Genomic DNA, 21,310 nt, shown 5'->3' on the forward strand with positions numbered 1-21,310 from the left:
TCCTGCCAGCATTCATCTAAAGTGTATGACCACCTTAAGACAACAACTGATTTACTGATCAGGTAAAAGAGGAAATACACTAATTCATCTGTAGTAAAGCTCACAATGTGTAGGGGATATGTTTCTGCACACAACAGAATTCTTGTCTCTTTAACTGTCTTTGTCGTTAACATCTTTTTTAGACTAAATGTGAACACGATATTGTGGTGTCATAATGCCTGGTGCATGTAACACTCAACTTCACTTTTAATTTTCAAGAACGGAATAAAAGATTAAACTTGCGCTATGATTGGTTGCTATGGTCAAGAAAGACAATTTTTTCTTCAGTTTCATAAATGTCCCCCCCACTCCAACAATTGGCTTAATATTAATTTTGGTGACCTTTATAGCTAGATTAAAGTCCATTATTCTGGGAAAGATTTCTACATGATTTTGGAGTGTTGGTCAATTTGTGCCCTTTTAGCCAAAAGAGCATTTGGCTGAAAAATGGAAAAGAAGATCTGGACCCTAATGGGTGTGCAAATTATCCCAAAGATATTTGAAGGGGTTGCGATCAGGACTCTTGTGCTATGGACAAAATTTGTCAAACCATGTTTGTGTATAGGGTTCAATAAAGGCAGGATATGGTATGTTAAGGTGAAACATTATCTTGATACGGGATATTAAAACAGAAGGAGGATTCATGATGTTCTAACCTCTGGTCAAAAGTTTCTTCGTTAGATCGGCACAAATATAAATTTACTGATGGGAACAAGTTTCAAATTCCCTAGTGGCTAAACTCTATAGTCAGATATCTATCTATCTATCTATCTATCTATCTATCTATCTATCTATCTATCTATCCATTTATATATGCAGTGCCTTGCGAAAATATTCGGCTCCCTTGAATTTTTCAACCTTTTCCCACATTTCAGGCTTCAAACATAAAGATAAAAATTTTAATGTTATGGTGAAGAATCAACAACAAGTGGGACACAGTCGTGAAGTTGCACAAAATGTATTGCTTATTTTAAACTTTTTAAAAAACAAATAACTGAAAGGTGGGGCGTGCAATATTATTCGCCCCCTTTACTTTCAGTGCAGCAAACTCACTCCAGAAGTTCATTGAAGATCTCTGAATACTCAAATGTTGTCCTAAATGACTAAGGATGATAAATATAAGCTACCTGTGTGTAATCAAGTCTCCGTATAAATGCACCTGCTCTGTGATAGTATCAGTGTTCTGTTTAAAGCGCAAATAGCATCATGAAGACCAAGGAACACAACAGGCAGGTCCGTGATACTGTTGTGGAGAAGTTTAAAGCCGGATTTGGTTACAAAAAGATTTCCAAAACTTTAAACATTCCAAGGAGCACTGTGCAAGCGATCATATTGAAATGGAAGGAGTATTATACCACTGCAAATCTATCAAGATCCGGCCGTCCATCCAAACTTTCATCTCAACGAAGGAGAAGACTGATCAGAGATGCAGCCAAGAGATCCATGATCACTCTGGATGAACTGCAGAGATCTACAGCTGAGGTGGGAGAGTCTGTCCATAGGACAACAATCAGTCGTACACTGCACAAATCTGGCCTTTATGGAAAAGAGGCAAGGAGAAAGCCATTTCTCAAAGACATCTAAAAAAGTGTTGTTTAAAGTTTGCCACAAGCCACCTGAGAGACACACCAAACATGTAGAAGAAGGTGCTCTGGTCAGATGAAACCAAAATCGAACTATATGGGCACAATGCCAAATGATATGTTTGGTGTAAAAGCAACACAGCTCATCACCCTGAACACACCATCCCCACTGTCAAACCTGGTGGTGGCAGTATCATGGCTTGGGCCTGCTTTGCTTCATACATGTATCATGAGAAAAGGTATTTAAGGTGGCCATTTGCAAGTTGTTCTCTTATTTGAATCTCCTATGAAGAGTGGCATCATGGGCTCCTCAAAACAACTCTCAAATGATCTGAAAACAAAGATTATTCAACATAGTTGTTCAGGGGAAGGATACAAAAAGTTGTCTCAGAGATTTAAACTATCAGTTTCCACTGTGAGGAACATAGTAAGGAAATGGAAGAACACAGGTACAGTTCTTGTTAAGCCCAGAAGTGGCAGGCCAAGAAAAATATCAGCAAGGCAGAGAAGAAGATGGTGAGAACAGTCAAGGACAATCCACAGACCACCTCCAAAGACCTGCAGCATCATCTTGCTGCAGATGGTGTCAATGTGCATCGGTCAACAATACAGCGCACATTGCACAAGAAGAAGCTGTATGGGAGAGTGATGCGAAAGAAGCCGTTTCTGCAAGCACGCCACAAACAGAGTCGCCTGAGGTATGCAAAAGCACATTTGGACAAGCCAGTTACATTTTGGAAGAAGGTCCTGTGGACTGATGAAACAAAGATTGAGTTGTTTGGTCATACAAAAAGGCGTTATGCATGAAGGCAAAAAAACACGGCATTCCAAGAAAACCACTTGCTACCCACAGTAAAATTTGGTGAAGGTTCCATCATGCTTTGGGGCTGTGTGGCCAATGCCGGCACCGGGAATCTTGTTAAAGTTGAGGGTCGCATGGATTCAACTCAGTATCAGCAGATTCTTGACAATAATGTGCAAGAATCAGTGACGAAGTTGAAGTTACGCAGGGGATGGATATTTCAGCAAGACAATGATTTCAAAACACCGCTCCAAATCTACTCAGGCATTCATGCAGAGGAATAATTACAATGTTCTGGAATGGCCATCCCAGTCCCCAGACCTGAATATCATTGAAAATCTGTGGGATGATTTGAAGCGTGCGGTCCATGCTCGGCGACCATCAAACAACTGAACTGGAATTGTTTTGGTAAATAGGAATGGTCAAATATACCTTCATCCAGGATCCAGGAACTCATTAAAAGCTACAGGAAGCGACTAGAGGCTGTGATTTTTTCAAAAGGAGGATCTACAAAATATTAATGTCACTTTTATGTTGAGGTGCCCATACTTTTGCATCGGTCAAATTTTGTTTAAATGCGGATTGCACATTTTCTGTTAGTACAATAAACCTCATTTCAATCCAGAAATATTACTCAGTCCATCAGTTATTAGATATATGAAACTGAAATAGCTGTTGCAAAAACCCAAATTGTTATAAAGAAAAAAGGTTAACATTAATAGGGGTGCACAAACTTTTTCATATGACTGTATCCTGGGCCAGGGAGGATGCAAAAGAGAGTGTATAAACTGGACAGCATAGAATCGTAACTGATTGTATTTGTGAGGTAAAGCATTATCCTGCCTGTTTTTAAACAATGTTTTACCTCACAGAAAGCATATTGTGAATTAGATCATAGCTGACTCTATCTGTATACCCTCCTTTGCGTCCTCCCCTGCCCAGGAATTGTGCTTTTATCAGACCATATTCCTGCACGTTCAGGCACATACTCGTATATAAGATTATCTCAGCACAGGAACATTTTTTTTAAACACATCCAATTGTCTAACAAATTTTTTATGCCAAGATCTATTGATTAAAATGAACTTTGTTAGTGGGAAAACCCCTTTAAATTGACTAAGTTTTTCAGTAAAATAAAAAAAGTAAAACAAGTGATCTTCTATAGAGCCTCCTGAAGCCTTCAGGCCAGCGAGTGCACCTCTAACATTCTTTATAGCTCTCTCCTGACTCCTCAATAGAGGGTATATTAATATTTCCATTTTGAAAAATGGACCATTAGGTTATTTTTACACAGGGTGGTCAAACTGTGTTTTCTTCCTAGATATTGTGAAATTGTGGAAAAAAAAGTATTTGACTTAACAGTATAATTATAAAATTTGACCACTTCAGGTTTGTCTTAGCCTGGAGTCTATAATCCGATTGAACTTAAAACAGAAAATGTGACTATGGCTTTCAAAAATCAATATACTATATATTCAGTAGAAAAAAATGCAGCAAATTTAGTGCATGCTATTGTTTTCAAAATCTGCAAATAAGCCAACATATGGGTGCATGGAGCAAACCACTATTTTGGAATACCACTATTTTGGAACACCACTATTTTGGAATACCATTATTTTTGAACATTAAATGATTTGAATCCAACATTATTTAGCAGTTTTCCGATCTACAGGCTTTATTCATTAGAAGTTTCTATGGCATCCAGCTTCGCTCCCCTATTTAGACTTTATTTAGAAATTGTGAAAAAAGTGACCTCTCAATAGAATTCGAGACAATGGGCCCGATTCATCAAGACTGGCGTTCTTCCATGCCGGCCATGATGAGGGTGCAGGTTGGAGTGAGGTGCGTGCCTCTTAATGAATGAGGAGAGGTGTGATTTGGCACACGTATCCATGTGTGGCTCGCCACCAGTCTCATAATGGATTTGACAAGTGGGGGTGTCCCAGCACCATCATGTCCCCATTTTGCTATAACTCTGGAATAGCTAAAAGTCACAACATTTTTGCACATCATCATGGTGACCGAAGACTTTGTGGCTTTTCAAAGCTTTTTAAGACAGTTTTTGTCATAAAAGCTTTGATGGATTGGGGCATCCAACTTTCTTTTATGAGTGAATATGGAAGTATAAACCTGGTGAAAGATTCCCTTTATGGCTAGTATATCAGGGGTGGACATATCAGGGGTCCAAGAGTTAAGGGGACCCATGTCTACCTCCGAAGCAGGTAAAATTGTGTATTGTGATGAGCTCTTGAGTTACAAAGGGCCCATATATTGTTCTTGCACAGGGGCCCTTTACTGTCTGTATGCACGAGTGCAGCATACAATCTATAGTAAGTGCAGGGTACTGAAATACAGTATATGATTATGATAATATTCATGTATAGTATGAATATTTATGTAATAATAATAATTCAAGGCAGGGATATCATAACTATATTTAAATATCTATGATTTGTTAAATTGAGGAGGCTTAGGAACTGAGCAAAGCTTTCCCCATATCCTTTATGCAATAGTGGAGAGAAAATGCGGTCAGCTTTTTGTAATGATACATTCTAGATAATTTGGTTTTTATAAAAATAAGACAAGAAAGTACGGGCAAAACTGAATATAAAAATGATTTGCCTTTCCATGCAGTATGTGTCATATTCCCCTTAAGAACACTGCCGACAACAATTCATTGGTAGCATGTCAGACACCTCATGTACCAAAGTTACAATAGGAGCTTGGCCTTCATAATTGACAGAATTTCAGTAAATTAAATTTGATCTGTCTGGTTGTTGTAGGGGGCAGGAACATGTTATTTTTGTACATGGGGCTCTGTGTTTCAGTAATAGCACAAATCTCATGTTTATGGCATCACACAACTCCTGAGTAGATATAGATGCCCAAATTATACTTTACTTGTGCACAGAGGTGTTATGGTGCTTTTCTCCATTGGTTTTAGAAGTGAACATGATACCACTAGGATATCGTAGAGCACGTCATAATCTTCTGTGTGCGGCGTTCACTTGGCTTAATGAGGACCTGTTATCAGGATACCAGTGGAAGTGTTTGGTCTTATTTCATTAATCCAGGAGGAGACAGAATCAGGCGGCACTCAACGGCATCCAGATGAAGAATTTAATCAAAAAAGTGCATACTAGGGGGTACGGGTAGTGGGGGAGGGTGAGGACAAAGTCACAATGTCGTCATCTGGTGTTTTGACTTTGTCCTCAACCTCCCCCACCACCTGTACCCCCTGGTATGCACTTTTTTGATTAAATTCTTCATCTGGATGCCGTTGAGTGCCGCCTGATTCTGTCTCCTCCTGGATTTACACATGGTCTACGCCCTATGACGTGCACTCGGCTCCTATGCTTTATAGGAACAAACAAACAGAAGCTTTCTCCTTGGATTAGCAGTGCCCGGTTTTCCTCACTCTTGATATTCTTATTTTATTATCCTGAGTATTCTATTCTTTTTCTCTTTTAGAACCACCATACGGTGTCGGAGATATGGGCCTTTCTATTTAGTGCTAATTTTTATTGATCTTTTCTAAAGGGGCGGGGCTCAGGGTAATTATTCAGAGCAGTGTAATGACACACCCCCAGAGCATGCTGTGAGCCACACCCCCTTAATGAGCATGCAAACTAGCACTAAATAAATAGGCCCATATCCCTGGAACCATAAGACAGATATCAGAAAAGAAAATTAAAGGAATACTAAGAGGAGTAGAAGGAATAAAATAAGAGCAAAAAATAATCCCTTTTGACCTAGTGACATGTACACTATAAGTACTGTTCATACGATGAAGGTATTATACCCTACTGCATCAGGAAGAGAATATGGTACCCCTTGGAGGCCCAATAAAACCCAATATAGAAGACACTATTGTTTCATATTTATTGAACTGAGCAAAAAGTTTCCATAGACTGTGTGTCTAACTTACTTCTTAATATTCATAGGCTATATTCACAGTTATTACGTTACCATTATATATTTTTTTTTCACATGGAACAGGCTTAACCCTCCAAATCCATCTTATACTGTATGTACGTACACTGAGGAGCTCTCGCTCTATGTTCTAAGTCACTAAACAGTGGAATTACACATTAGTAACACTGACAATGAAGATATGACAATGAGATACGGACTATATTCTAATAAACTCGGCAGAGCTATAGACGATGACCACTAACCAATTTACTACCACAATCTCTCTCAGCTTCTCCTTTGTCTCAGGGGGATTAACAATTAAAGTGTTGCAAGTCATCATTCATTGGACTGGAATTACCTAGAATTTCACCATTTTTGCACGCAAATGTCCATAATGCTTAGCTGGAGTTTAAATATTTCAATATCCTTGACTGAGACGTTTTCAAGCTTTTTTTTTTACTATTTATGACGTTATCTCCAGAAATATGATATTTTTTTATTTAAGTGACTGTTATAGAGTGGATTCACACACAGCAATTTTTTTAGAAAACCACCATTACAGTTTTTGTTGCATTTTTTTCTTAGCCAAAGACAGAAGTGGATCAGGAGAGAAGGGAAGGTACAAGTCCTTCCTTCATATTTTACCTTCCTTTTAAATCCGGTCCCAGCTATGGATTAGCTAATTGCATGTAAAAATTGCAGCAAAACTGTGACATTTTGGCTAAAATGCTGTGTGTAAAACCACCTAATGGAGATGGTGTGGATCATTTATTCATTGACCCCTGGTAAGGAACAGGTGAGAGATAAACACTTCTACACATACACTGTATACACACTGTACTGGCTCACAGTTGTGAAATGTGCAGGTTTCTCTGTGGTTTCTATTTCCATAAGCTCATGAGTAATCATCTGTCTGATTAGTACTTTTTCACAAGGACAGCAGAGATCCTATTTGCCTCATAAAGGCCTAGGAGACCAGTCACTTGCCATAAATATTTTTTATCTGGTGTAAATTCTGCTGTTCTCCTGAATCTGGCAATCTATGTTTTTGTTTCTGCACCCCTCCATTCCAGAGATATGTCCCCCTCTTCCCTGTCTTTAGTGATGAGAAAGCACTACCATGCTCGGGTGCTTGGTACTCGTTAAGAGCAGTTGGATGCTCAGATTCCCCTATTGATTTCCATTATACTCGGGTGCTCAAAAGGCGCCAGTTCGAGCATCCAACTGCTCTTAACGAGTACCAAGTACCTGAACATGGTAGTGCTCGCTCATCACTAATAGTCTTGTTATCAAAGTGGTCGTGGTCCTCCAAAAGACTCCCATACAGAAGAGTTGAGGACCGTGCCTCCTTGGCTAAAAAGATTTGATTTGTTTATGGAGGAGGAAGCCATGTCTGAGGAATAGAGAGGGTCAGGAACAAAAAAAATATGCCAGATTCAGGAGAACTGTGACATTTACACCAGGTAAAAAAAACAAGTGACAGTCAAATATACGTATGTATTGGGAAATACTCATGGTGCATGAGCTGTACTGGTCCATAAGACTATACAAACCTTGCAGATTCCCTTTGGCAGGTATATATTTTTTGACAGCACTCTTCTTTTAGATAGTATGGTGGCTCAGTGGTTAGCACTCCAGTCTTTCAGCACTTGGGTCCTGGGTTCAAATCCCACCAAGGACAACACTTGCAAGGAGTTTGTATGTTCTCTCCATGTTTACATAGGTTTTCCCTGAGTACTCTTGTCGATTCCCACACTCCAAAGACATACTCAGGGGCAGACATATCACTGGTGCATGCAGCCTGTGCAGAAGCACAGGGGCCCAAGAGATTCGGGAGCCCATTTTTATCTACAAAGCAGGTAGAATTGTGCATTTTGATGAGCTCTTGTGTTGCAAAGGGTCCATATATATTTTTTGCACAGGAGTCCTTTTCTGTCTGTGCCCTCCAGTGGACCCACTGTTAGGGAATTGAGATTGTGAACCCCTATTGGGACAGTGATGATGATGTCTTTAAAGTGATGTGGAAATTTATGGTTCTTTTTGAGTGAGTAAAATATAGTTTGGCTTTGTTTTTTCTTTGGGGCCTATTAATCTGATGTTTGTATAGTATAGATTCTGTGCCTATGAAAGAATAGAATCTGATCTACATTAAAGTGCACCAATCACCAGGAGTTTCCTATGTAACCTAAAGGCAGTGCTATACTGGCACTATCAGGCTGATTCTATACATACCTTTAGTTGTCAGCTAGGATGTATAGGTTTTGAAACACAAGCAAGTAAAGTTTGTAAAATCAGAAGCTTGTTGAGTGACAGCAGCTGCAGCAGCTGATAGCTATGGTGGGTATTCATAGTTATCCCCTCCCCCTGTTATTTATGCTAATTCTATAATACAATTGTTTTACTTTGTGATTTAAAGGGCCTATGCTGATTTCATACACATGTGACCAGAAGGGGTGGGGCCTCAAGCTAACAGAAAAATGTTGCTTCCAGGTATAAGCTATGTTGGAAGAATCCCTGCCCCTTCTGGTCACATGGGTATGACATCATCACAGGTCCTTCTAGTCACAAAGTAAAACGATTGTATAATAGAATTAGCATAAGTAACAGGGGGAGGGGATGACTACAGTATGAATACCTACCCCAGCTATTATCTGATCCACAGCTGCTGTTATTCAACAAGCTGCTGATTTTACAAACTTTACTTGCTTGTGTTTCAAAAACTAAACATCCTTGCTGACAACTAAAAGTATGTATAGGAATCAGCCTGATAGCGCTAATGTAGCACTAACTTTAGGTTATATAGGAAAATCCTGGTGATTAGTTCCCTTTAAACATTATGCTTAGATGTTCTTCTCCATATACTTATCACATACGGACATCGTCTGAGTTTTGGGGGTTGTATCCCTACCAATTTTATATTGATGACCTATCCTACGAACAAGCCATCGGCATAAAAAGGGTGATATTTATGTTTATTTTTGAGGGATATTGGACTAGAGCTTTAATTGTAATGACAGTTCTTGTCCCCCAATTAATGTGCAAGCCGTTTAGTGCCGCAATAGTGTAATAAATACAGACTTCTTTACTCACAATACAACTACAGTTATATACCATCGATAAATAACTTTTATTATATTACTTCTTGAAGTGTCATAAACCAAAGTAGCTGTTTCTGGAGAAAAATGTGACAAGAAGAATCTGAAAATAAACCTCCTCAGACAGGCATTGATTACTCAATGAACACCTTGGGGACTCAGATATATAGCAACAGATAGAACTGCACCTTTCACGACCAGCCAGAATGGGGCATGGAGAGAATAATGGAGAAACAGATTGAGAGAGAGAGGATGGCTTCTGCCTTTAAAGCTGGCCTCCATCCTCTCTCTCCTTCCTATATCACAATGACAGACAGATAGCATTCATACCTAGACAGGCTGATCTCGCCATCACGCCCATGGGAGTCGTCAAGAACATTAGGTTCGCTGCAGGAGGGGGAGGGAGATGAAGCATTGAAGGGAAAGAAGAAGCAAACAGAAAACAAAACAAAAAAGAAAATCTGCATGCAAAAGTATAAAAAGTAACTCAAATATGTATACAAATGAACTTAACAAAAGTACAAAAAACAACAGCAAATCATCTACGGTTCTTGTCATTCTGCACTGAAAAAATTACAAGAGTGGGGCAGAGAGAGCTCGATGGGGAAAGGGTAAATGCACTGCCAAAAATGAAATTGAGGAGAAACAGGAGATAAGGAGGACGAGCAAGAGCTTATGGTTCATGATCTGGAGATTAAAGCAGCAGTACTAGGGAACATTACTAGGGGAACATTCCAAGATTAGGTTTATGAATGGGAACCTATCAGCTGATCTATCCTGTCGAAACCACAGCCACAGCATAAATCTGCTTCTGTATTGCAAACATCTGTTTTACACTAAAACACTGCAGTTCACAGGCCAGGGTGAGTTGACAAGGCAGCTTTTCACTCCGACCAAGCTAGACTGAAAGATTTCTCCCCATACTCGTGTATGGAGACAGCAGTCAGTGTAACTGAGTGGGTGGGGAGAACATGATGGGACCTGCCTCCTGGACTAGTCTCCATAGTCACTTTGTTTCTGGATGCATTTATAACTATGTTTTTCTTTGAAATGCTGTAGCGATAATATACATAAACCAATGATGACTACTCATGCTCAGTGTCAGACTTGGGGCCCTTGGGTACATCAGAGAACCTGGGCTTCATCTACTTTTAATTGATTTATAATCTTTGTTGTAATCTTGCACACATAGTAAATATCAATAATAAGGTCTAATAAATTTCTCAATTTAACCATAAGGCCTCCTTCACATGTCCGTATAAAAAACGTATGTAAAAAATGGTACGGGTGTCAGTCAGTGTTTTGCATCTGTGTGTCATCACTGTGTCCTCAGTGTGTCATCACTGTGTCCTCATTGTATCATCACTGTGTCCTCATTGTGTCCTCATTGTGTCATCACTGTGTCTTCAGTGTCCATTTTTAGCATCATTGTGTCCTCAGTGTGTCCATTTTTACCATCAATCCCATCAGTGTGTCCTCAGTGTGTCATAATTGTGTCCTCATTGTGTCCTCAGTGTGTCCTCAGTGTCCATTTTTACCATCAGTGTCATCAGTATGTCCTCAGTGTGTCATTAGTGTGTCCTCAGTGTTCATTTTTACCATTAGTGTGTCCTCAATGTGTCCATTTCTACCATCCTTACCATCATTGTGTCCTCATTGTGTCCTCATTGTGTCATCATTGTGTCCTCAGTGTGTCCTCAGTGTCCATTTTTTCCATCAGTGTCATCAGTGTGTCCTCAGTGTGTCATTAGTGTGCCCTCAGTGTCAATTTTTCCATCAGTGTGTCCTCAGTGTGTCCATTTTTACCATCAGTGTCCTCAGTGTGTCCATTTTCACCATCAGTATCCTCAGTGTGTCCTAAATGTGTCCATTTTTACCATCAGTGTGTTCTCAGTGTGTCCTCAGTGTGTCCATTTTCACCATCAGTGTCCTCAGTGTGTCCTCAATGTGTCCATTTTTACCATCAGTGTGTTCTCAGTGTGTCGTCAGTGTGTCCATTTTTACCATCAGCGTCATCAGTGTTTTTCACGGATGGCCCAAGAAATAAAGAAATTATAAAGTTTCTCCTATACTTTGTGATATTAAACACATACAGCATACTGATGGAACAAGGTTGCCATCCATATGTTGGACATGTTTTTTATGGATCCATAGACTTGTATTGGCCCTTGTTATTTGTGCTGTCTAAAAAAATGGACGTCTCCATGTGGTTTGAATGGACACATGGTCCGTGTAAAAACAGAAATATGTGAGCAGGCACATAGGTTATGATAGGTACGTGTGGTATCCGTGAAAAAAAACAGGTACCACACATACTGGAAACACAGACATGTGAAGGAGCCCTAAGAAATACACCCTGGAAGCAAGAGAGTCCAAGTCAACTCTACCTGATGCTTTCTGCTGACTGGACTTAGAAACCCTATTACATTGAGGGATCCTCTTCATAATGAGTAGTGACGGAGTGTTGTTATATAAAGGATTGAGTTCCCCATGAAATCACCAATGACACCGTTGTTTTATTCGGAAATAGCATTTGTAAAAGCTATTAACGTAAATAATTACTAGTCGCCCACATCTTTGCTTCTACGTCTTTCAATTTCAGGATCCAAAACTAATCATCTTTCTGTTGCTTTTAATTGATATCCAAGAGCAACAATGTTCATATTTATCAAAGTAACGTCACAAAAACACTTCAATTGTCCCCACAGCAAAACCAGTGTATATGTATCAGTTATTCATTACTTTTATTATGGGGCAACTCATAACTAGTAAGGGTCGCTTTACACGCTACGAGATCGCTAGCAATTGCTAGCGATGTCGAGCGTGATAGCACTCGCCCCCGTTGTTGTAACGATATGTGGTGATCGCTGCCGTAGCAAACATTATCGCTACGGCAGCCTCACACGCACATACCTGTGCAGCAACGTCGCTGTGACCTGCGAACCGCCTCCTTTCTAAGGGGGCGGTTCGTTCAGTGTCATAGCAACGTCACAGCAGCGTCACTGAACTGCCGCCCAATAGAAAAGGAGGGGAGGAGATGAACTGCCGCCCACCTCCTTCCTTCCTCCTTTTCTGGTGGACGCAGGTAAGGAGATGTTTGTCGTTCCAGCGGCGTCATACATAGCGATGTGTGCTGCCGCAGGAACGACAATCAACATCGGTACGATAATTGGGAAGAGGGGGGCATGTCACCGATGAGCGATTTTGAACGTTTTTGTGACGATTCAAAATCGCTCATAGGTGTCACACACAATGACATCGCTAAAGCGGCCGGATGTGCGTCACAAATTCCATGACCCCAACGAGATCGCGTGCAAAGCCACCTTTATTCAATATGCATGAAATTGGCAAAGGATTCTCTTTCAGACTTGTAACATATAACAATTGTGGGTAGCATTATCAAACAAATGGATTTCCTACAAATTATGGGCTTGTAGAAGTAATTGACGTATGTCAGCTTAGAGTGGTAATTAAAATGTAATTTCAAAGCCATTGGTAACATGTGATGTATGCTCGACTTTACCATCACAAAGCTCTCACAGAGGAAAATCCACAGCTAAATTTATATGCGTCAATTAGTTGCGTGGTACACGTCATTTCAGCCTTTGCATTAGAAAAGGTGAGATCCGGAAAGATGTCCACAACATAAATTGACATGTTGCATATTTCGAATCCACAGCACCGATCAATTCACTCTGCAGACTTTCTATGCAGAGTAATATATACAGTTGAAACCAGAAGTTTACATACACTATCTAAAAAGACACATCTGCAGGTTTTTCTCAATATCTGACATGAAATCAGAATAAACCTTTCCCGTTTTAGGTCAATTAGGAACCAAAATTATTTCTATTTGCCAAATGCCATAATAATGAGAGAGAGAAAGAATGTTTTAAGACATTTTTATTACTTTCTGCAAAGTCAAAAGTTTACATACACTAAGGGGCACTTTGCACACTGCGACATCGCAGGTGCGATGTCGGTGGGGTCAAATTGAAAGTGACGCACATCCGGCATTGCATGCGACATCGCAGTGTGTAAAGCCTGGATGATACGATTGACGAGCGCAAAAGCGTCGTAATCGTATCATCGGTACAGCGTCGGCGTAATTCATAATTACACCGACGCGATGGTCCGATGTTGTTCCTCGCTCCTGCGGCAGCACACATCACTGTGTGTGAAGTCGCAGGAGCGAGGAACATCTCCTACCGGCGTCACCGCAGCTTCCGTAGGATATGCGGAAGGAAGGAGATGGGCAGGATGTTTACATCCTGCTCATCTCCGCCCCTCCGCTCCGATTGGCCGCCTGCCGTGTGACGTCGCAGTGACGCCGCACGACCCGCCCCCTTAACAAGGAGGCGGGTCGCCGGCCACAGGGACGTCGCACGGCAGGTGAGTGTGTGTGTGAAGCTGGCGTAGCGATAACTTTCGCTACGCCAGCTATCACCACATATCGCTGCTGCGATGGGGGCGGGGACTATCGCACTCGGCATCGCAGCATCGGCCTGCGATGTCGTAATGTGCAAAGCCCGCCTAAGAGTATTATGCCTTTAAACAATATAGGACAGCCCGTATGATGATGTCATGTCTTTAGAAGATTCTGATAGGTTTATTGGTAACATCTGAGTTAATTAGAGACACACCTGTGGATGAACTTTAATGCACACCTGAAACACACTGCTTCTTTGTGTAACATCATGGGAACATCAAAAGAAATCAGCCAAGATCTCAGGATGAGAATTGTGGAGTTGCACAAATCTGGTTCATCCTTGGGTGCAAGTTCTAGATACCTGAATATGCCTCATTCATCTCTACAAACAATTATATGCAAGTACAAACAAGATGGGAATGTGCAGCCATCATACCACTCAGGAAGGAGACGGGTTCTGTGTACCAGAGATAAACGTGCTTTGGTCAGACATGTGCATATCAACCCAAGAACAAATGCAAAAGACCTTGTGACGATGCTGGTCGGAAGCTAGTAAGATTGTGTCAATATCCACAGTGAAACAAGTACTGTATCAACATGGGCTGAAAGGCCATTCAACCAGGAAGAAGCCATTACTCCAAAAGAAACATAAAAAGCCAGATTAATGTTTACAAATGCACACAGTAACAAAGACCTTAATTTTTGGAGACATGTTCTATGGTCTGAAACTAAAATGTAACTGTATGGCCATAATGACCATCGTTATGATTAGAGGGAGAAGGGAGAAGCTTTGAAGCCTAAAAACACCATCCCAACTGTGAAACACAGGGGTGGCAGCATCATGTTGGGGGGTTGTTTTACTGCAGGAGGGACTGGTGCACTTTACAAAATAAAAATAAAACTTTCACCCAAGTCATACAGCTATAATACCAAATAATAATAAAATGTATGTAAACTTTTGACTTTATAGAAAGTAATAAAAATTCCTTAAAGCATTCTTTCTCTCATTATTCTGGCATTTGGCAAATATAAATAATTTTGGTTCCTAATTGTCCTAAAACGGGAAAGACTTAGGGCGGCTTTGCACGTTGCGACATTGCACGTGCAATGTCGATGGGGTCAAATCGAAAGAGACGCACATCCGGCGTCGCAATCGATATCGCAACGTGTAAAACCTTTTTGATACGATGAACGAGCGCAAAAGCGTCGTTATCGTATCATCGCTGCAGCCTCCGACATTTCCATAATGCCGATGGTGCGACAGGTACGATGTTGTTCCTCGCTCCTGCGGCAGCACACATCGCTGTGTGTGAAGCCGAAGGAGCGAGGAACATCACCTTACCTGTGTCCCGGCTGCAATGAGAAGGACGGAGGTGGGCGGGATGTTTACATCCTGCTCATCTCCGCCCCTCCGCTTCAATTGGCCGCCTGCCGTGTGACGTCGCTGTGACGCCGCATGACCCGCCCCCCTAAGGAAGGAGGCGGGTCGCCGGCCAGAGGGACGTCGCACGGCAGGTATGTGCATGTGAAGCTGCCGTAGCGATAATAATCGCTACGGCAGCTTTCATTAGATATCGCACGTGCGACGGGGGCGGGACTATCGCTGCAGCATCGGTAACACATTGTTACCGATGTCGCAATGTGCAAAGCCCGCCTTATTCTGATTTCACGTGAGATAGTGAGAAAAACATGTAGATGTATCTTTTTAGATAGTGTATGTAAGATTCTGGTTTCAAATGTATATATATATATTTGTTTATATACTTACTCATTTAAAGATATACAACACATGTATGTAGGTATATATGTATGTATATATATATATATATATATATATATATATATATATATATATATATATGTAGATTAAGTCTCATTCATACCACTGTTACTTCATTAGGCTTTGTTTACATGCAGCATTTTTTTTGCTGCATTTTTCTTTTTCAGTGCAACCTAAAACCTGCTTTTTACAGTAACAGCAAAGGCTATGAGATTCAGAAATCTTGTATATAGGCTTGCTTTTTATTCTTGAGAAATGCAGTGTTTTTGAAATCTGCAGCATGTCAATTTCTTTTAGTGTTTTTGCTGCGTTTGTTTCAACCAGAGAAAGCAATAAGTAAAAAAAAACACTGCAAAAGATGTAGTCATTTTTCACAGTGTTTACTCTGCATTTTTAAGCATTTTTGGTGAATAAAACTAAGATAAATAAGATATTGATAGATAATTTTGAAAGTAATGGTTAATCAAGAAGAAAACTTAGCAAACGTCTATCTAAAAAAACAAAAACAATGTAATTAGTGATGAGCGAGTACTAAAAAGCTCGGGTGCTCGAAGCTCGGGCCGAGCCTCCCAAGATACTCGTGTACTCGGCCCGAGCAACGAGCCCAATGTTATCCTATGGGAGACCCGAGTATTTTTGTGAAATGACCTCCCGGCAGCATGGAGAAACCCTAAAAATGTCACAAAAGTCTCAGAAGAGTGCTCAAATGACATGGCAACAGCATGGGGAAGACCCCTTGAAGCATTTATCACTCAAAAGTCACAGCTGTGAACAATTTTGTCCGCGTTTTACGCCATTTTTACGGACTCACCAGAAAACCTTCCAAAATGACCCCAAAATGATTTTTCATGGCGGAAATGTTAAGGGCACATACCCAATAGTGAGATAGAGCTGGTGTATGTTACTTTTTGAGATCAATACATGAAAGATTTTACGTGAAAACATTGTGTGGCACTCCGATGTCCCTGAGAAGAGACGTACATGAAGGCCTCTTGAGTCTAATGTGCCCATTTTGAGGAAGTGAGTCTTTGTAGTATTTTCCTTTGCCAGGGCAGTCCTAAATTGTGAGGTTCACCAATGCCCCTGCATACAGACGTGCATGAGGGCCTGTAAACCTGAAGTGCCCATTGGAAGGAAGTGGGTGTATTATAGTATAGCCCTTAGGCAGGGAAGCCAAACATTGGGAGGCTCCACGTTGTCCCTGGATAGAGACGTGCATGAAGGCCTGTAAACCTGAAGTGCCCATTGGAAGGAAGTGGGTGTATTATAGTATAGCCCTTAGGCAGGGAAGCCAAACATTGGGAGGCTCCACGTTGTCCCTGGATAGAGACGTGCATGAAGGCCTGTAAACCTGAAGTGCCCATTGGAAGGAAGTGGGTGTATTATAGTATAGCCCTTAGGCAGGGAAGCCAAACATTGGGAGGCTCCACGTTGTCCCTGGATAGAGACGTGCATGAAGGCCTGTAAACCTGAAGTGCCCATTGGAAGGAAGTGGGTGTATTATAGTATAGCCCTTAGGCAGGGAAGCCAAACATTGGGAGGCTCCACGTTGTCCCTGGATAGAGACGTGCATGAAGGCCTGTAAACCTGAAGTGCCCATTGGAAGGAAGTGGGTGTATTATAGTATAGCCCTTAGGCAGGGAAGCCAAACATTGGGAGGCTCTACGTTGTCCCTGGATAGAGACCTGTTAGGTTCTTAGTGCCTCCGTGCTTGCATTTAAAAACCGCACGTGTGTGCCTGTTGGTGGCAGCTTTCCGCTGCATTTGTGTGAGTTTTGCACAAACTTGGATATAACACACAAGTCTAGTGAATACACATCAGCACAGCATTGCAAAATGCGCAAGGGCGTTGTCAACGAACAAGGAAGTGGACGTGATGGTGGTGCAGGCAGACACCGAGGTTGTGTGCAAGCTCTAATTTCGCCACAACAAAGGGCCACATCTAGTCGCTCGCACGTCCTGTCCCAAATTCTTGGGGACCGCAGCAGTACACCCCTCTTGAACCAAGACCAGTGTCAACAGGTTGTTAGTTGGATAGCGGATAATGCTTCCAGTCAGATTGGCACCACCACAAACACTCTGTCTTCCACACGGTCAAGTGTCAGTAGCCGTGATACTGCACCGCACATTTCAGAACCTGATCCTCCTTCCTACCACCAGGCCGAGTACACGTCCACGGACATTACTGATCCCACACTTGGACACTCGGAATAGCTGTTCGTTCACGTTTCCATTCACAAATTCTGGCCTCTCGCCAGCTCCTGTTGAAGTGGGCCATGACGAGATTGTATGTACAGATGCACAAATATTTGAGCAGCCACGTTCTCACGAAGTTGGCAACGTGTCTCAACAAGGGGTGGCCGATGATGAGACACAATTGTCAGGAAGTCAGGAGGAGGAGCAGGGTGCGGAAGAGGAAGACGACGTGGTGGATGATCCAGTAACTGACCCAACCTGGCAGGAGGATATGCAGAGCGAGGACAGCAGTGCACAGGGGGAGGGAGGCGTAGCATCACAACAGGCAGTAAGAAGCAGAGTGGTGGCCCCAGGCAGACGTCAGTCAACTGTTCCCCGGAACAACACGACACAAGGTGCCTGTACAAATGTTAGGTCTTCCCGAGTCTGGCTGTAATACTATTGTATGTATTGAGGATTTCGATTGCGTTAGGGCAATGACAACCAGAGACGAGTTCTTGGTGCAAGACATTTATAATATGCAACCAGCAAATATGTACATAAACGGAACAAAAACACAGTAGAACATAAATACAGGAAATACCTTCCAGGGACTGAGCGAAAGGGAATTCCCGGTACCGCGCACCGGACTCCCCCAGGGAGACCACCAACAGCAAACCCCTATACAGGGACTGTCTGGCAATCACCCCAGAAGCCCTAAATGCGCAGCAGCCGGGACACAAAAGGGCAATAGGTAAGTCGAAAAATGTCTGTACGTGATGTGAGTCCAGAGTGGTATTAAACGGAAGGAACCGGGCAGAAGTTCCGACCAAAGACGGCAAACGGAGTCCAGGTACAGCTAGATGATACCAGATGAAGTCCAGAGTCGGTGTCGGTTGTTTTCCAAGAGGATCCGAATAACAATCAGGAACCAAAAGCAGCAGGGCAGGAGCACACAGGAAGCAGTATACTCAGGCACTGGACTAAGCTTTAGGGGCGGCTTTTAAACAGATGGACAGGAAGTAGGGCAACATAACAGAAAACTCCATGTTAACAAAGGGCAAGCTCTTTCAAAAGAAAACTGGAAAACCAGGAACTCTGACACTGGCAGTTTTTTAAGTTGGCTCCAGATGATTCTAAAAAGGCCATTTGCAACACCTGCCATGCCAGCATCAGCAGGGGTACCAAAACTAGCAGCCTGACCACCACCAGCATGATCAGGCACATGTCAGCCAAGCACCCGACTTTGTGGGAAGTACAACAGAGTCGAGGAGCAGTGCTTGCTGATGTCACTGCTACGTCTTCGCTGGTTGTGCATGCGAGCCAATCCCCTGTCCATGCTGCCTGCGAACAAGCCTCCTCCACTCCTGCACCTGCAGTTGCCTACGCAGAAAGAACACCATCATCAAGCACGTCCTTGTCCCAGCGCAACGTTCAGTTATCCATTCAGCAAACCTTTGAGCGCAGGCGCAAATACACTGCCAACACCCCACATGCCACAGTTCTAAATGCTAACATTTCGCGACTGCTTGCGCTGGAAATGTTGCCTTTTAGGCTGGTTGAGACAGAAGCATTCCGCGAACTGATGGTGGCAGCTGTCCCACGTTACTCGGTCCACAGCCGACACTATTTCTCCCTGTGTGCCGTCCCCGCATTGCATAACTAACCACGTGTCACAAAACATCACACGTGCCCGGAACAACGCTGTTTCAGCCAAAGTCCACCTAACCACAGACACGTGGACAAGTGCATGTGGGCAAGGCCGCTACATCTCGTTGACGTCACACTGGGTTAATATTGTGCAAGCTGGGACCCAGTCTGAGCGAGGGACGGAATACGTCCTTCACACACCAAGTTTTGCAGGCCCTACCTCAGTCAGGGTTTCACACACACTCTACAGCTCCGGAATGTCATGCTCCTCAGCCTCCTCCTCCTCCTGCGCATCCTGATCCACTTTACCCTCCACACCAGTCCCAAGCTGTAAGTGTCGCTGGCGGAGGAGGGGACGGTGCGCTCTCCCACTGCTCGGGTCCGGCTGACGCAGCTCTACGGCTGCTGCTGCTCGTTGGCTCGAGCGATGGCCGGATCCCGGGGACTCGAGCGGCGCTACTCGCCCGTGAGTGAAAAGGGGTGGTTTGGGTTTTGGGGATATTGTCCGTGACGCCACCCACGGTTGTGGTGATTGTGTGGACACCACCGCTGCTCTGGACGGGGATCCCGGGAGCCTGTGACAGGGAGCAGCTTTGTTGTTATTTCTCCCCTACGTGGGTAGGGGGGTTGGTTGTCCCGGGGCCTGGTGATGGGGTAGAGATGGATGACAGGCGGGTTGCGGGGCCTGATGAAGTGCATGGTCGCAGGGGCAGCGCTGTGCCGCACGGCACGGAGGTACTCACTCAGCCCAATGATGATGACACAGTTCAGGGTAAAACAAGTGGCTGGATGGACAGGTCACTCGGACGGCTGCGGTTGTTCCTCCCTGCAGGTTAGTGATGACTGTCTCTCCCTGCACCGAAGTTAAGTGTTGGTAGTGATGGTTTCCCAACGGTAACCCGCTCCCTGACCTGGATATGGGCCGGAGGAGCCCCTTTTGCCCACAGGCGCTGGCCCTGGGAGACGGTTGCCCTTGCCGGTGGCTGTGTCTCCCCTTCACGGTTGTACGGTTGCCTTCTATCTGGACTTGGCTGTTTGGAAACCCTGAGGTCCCCTTCAATAACGGATTTGGCAAATTCACGGCGACACCAAGCCTTGCCGGGATCCGAAAGTCCTCTGCCAATGGTGCTGGCTTCGCTTTGTATACCGGTCCGGTACGGCCGGGTCACCACCCGTCCACGGTCCTTACGGCAGACTCCAATCGGCCTCCACTGCAGACGGTCACCACATCCTGCCAACCTTGCTGTCCTGTCCAGGCCACACACCCGGACCAACTTCAGGCTCTTTGCTGTCACTTTTCTCCTCTCTACTACTTTCCTCCTTCCACTTCCTTAGCTTAACTCTCACTGCCTGTGTTTTCCCTCCTCCTCGGTGGGTGGAGACCAACCGCCTGGCTCCACACCCTGGTGTGGACAACAGCCCCTGGGGAAGGCAACAAGGATTTTGTGTTTTGACTATGATATGCCTGCAGGGAGTGTGGGGTGTTTAAGTGTTGTGCTCTGTGGCCCCTGGCTTGTCCAGGGCGACACAGAAGCACTGCAGCACTGCCTCGGCGAAGCGGCAACAGGCAGTGCTGAAGCTAATCTGCATAGGTGACAAACCCCACAATGCAGAAGAGGTGTGGACAGCTCTGAAACAGCAGGCAGATCACTGGCTCACAACTCTGAACCTAAAGCCAGGAAAGGTGGTGTGTGACAATGGCCGGAACCTGGTGGCGGCTTTGAGGCGAGGCCAGCTGACACATGTTCCATGCTTGGCCCATGTGCTCAACCTCGAGGTTCAGCGGTTTCTAAAGTCATAGTCAGAGCTGTCTGATCTGCTGGTAAAAGTTCGCCGCCTGTC

At 43.4% G+C, this 21,310-nt stretch overlaps 1 protein-coding gene across 10 annotated transcripts in view; it reads right to left on the minus strand.

Moving 5' to 3' along the window:
- UNC80 (unc-80 subunit of NALCN channel complex) overlaps nt 1-21,310 on the minus strand; it is a 288,351-nt gene that overhangs the window by 46,590 nt on the left and 220,451 nt on the right. For 6 of the 10 annotated variants that reach the window (XM_075317556.1, XM_075317548.1, XM_075317551.1 and 3 more), the window contains one exon: nt 9,765-9,821. The exons of the other annotated variants lie outside the window; for them this stretch is intronic. In XM_075317556.1, the coding sequence (XP_075173671.1) occupies nt 9,765-9,821 (57 nt within the window). The remainder of the gene's footprint in view (nt 1-9,764; nt 9,822-21,310) is intronic. 10 annotated transcript variants of the gene reach the window in all.

Source organism: Anomaloglossus baeobatrachus, chromosome 7 (assembly GCF_048569485.1).
Source record: "Anomaloglossus baeobatrachus isolate aAnoBae1 chromosome 7, aAnoBae1.hap1, whole genome shotgun sequence".
NCBI classification, from domain to species: domain Eukaryota; kingdom Metazoa; phylum Chordata; class Amphibia; order Anura; family Aromobatidae; genus Anomaloglossus; species Anomaloglossus baeobatrachus.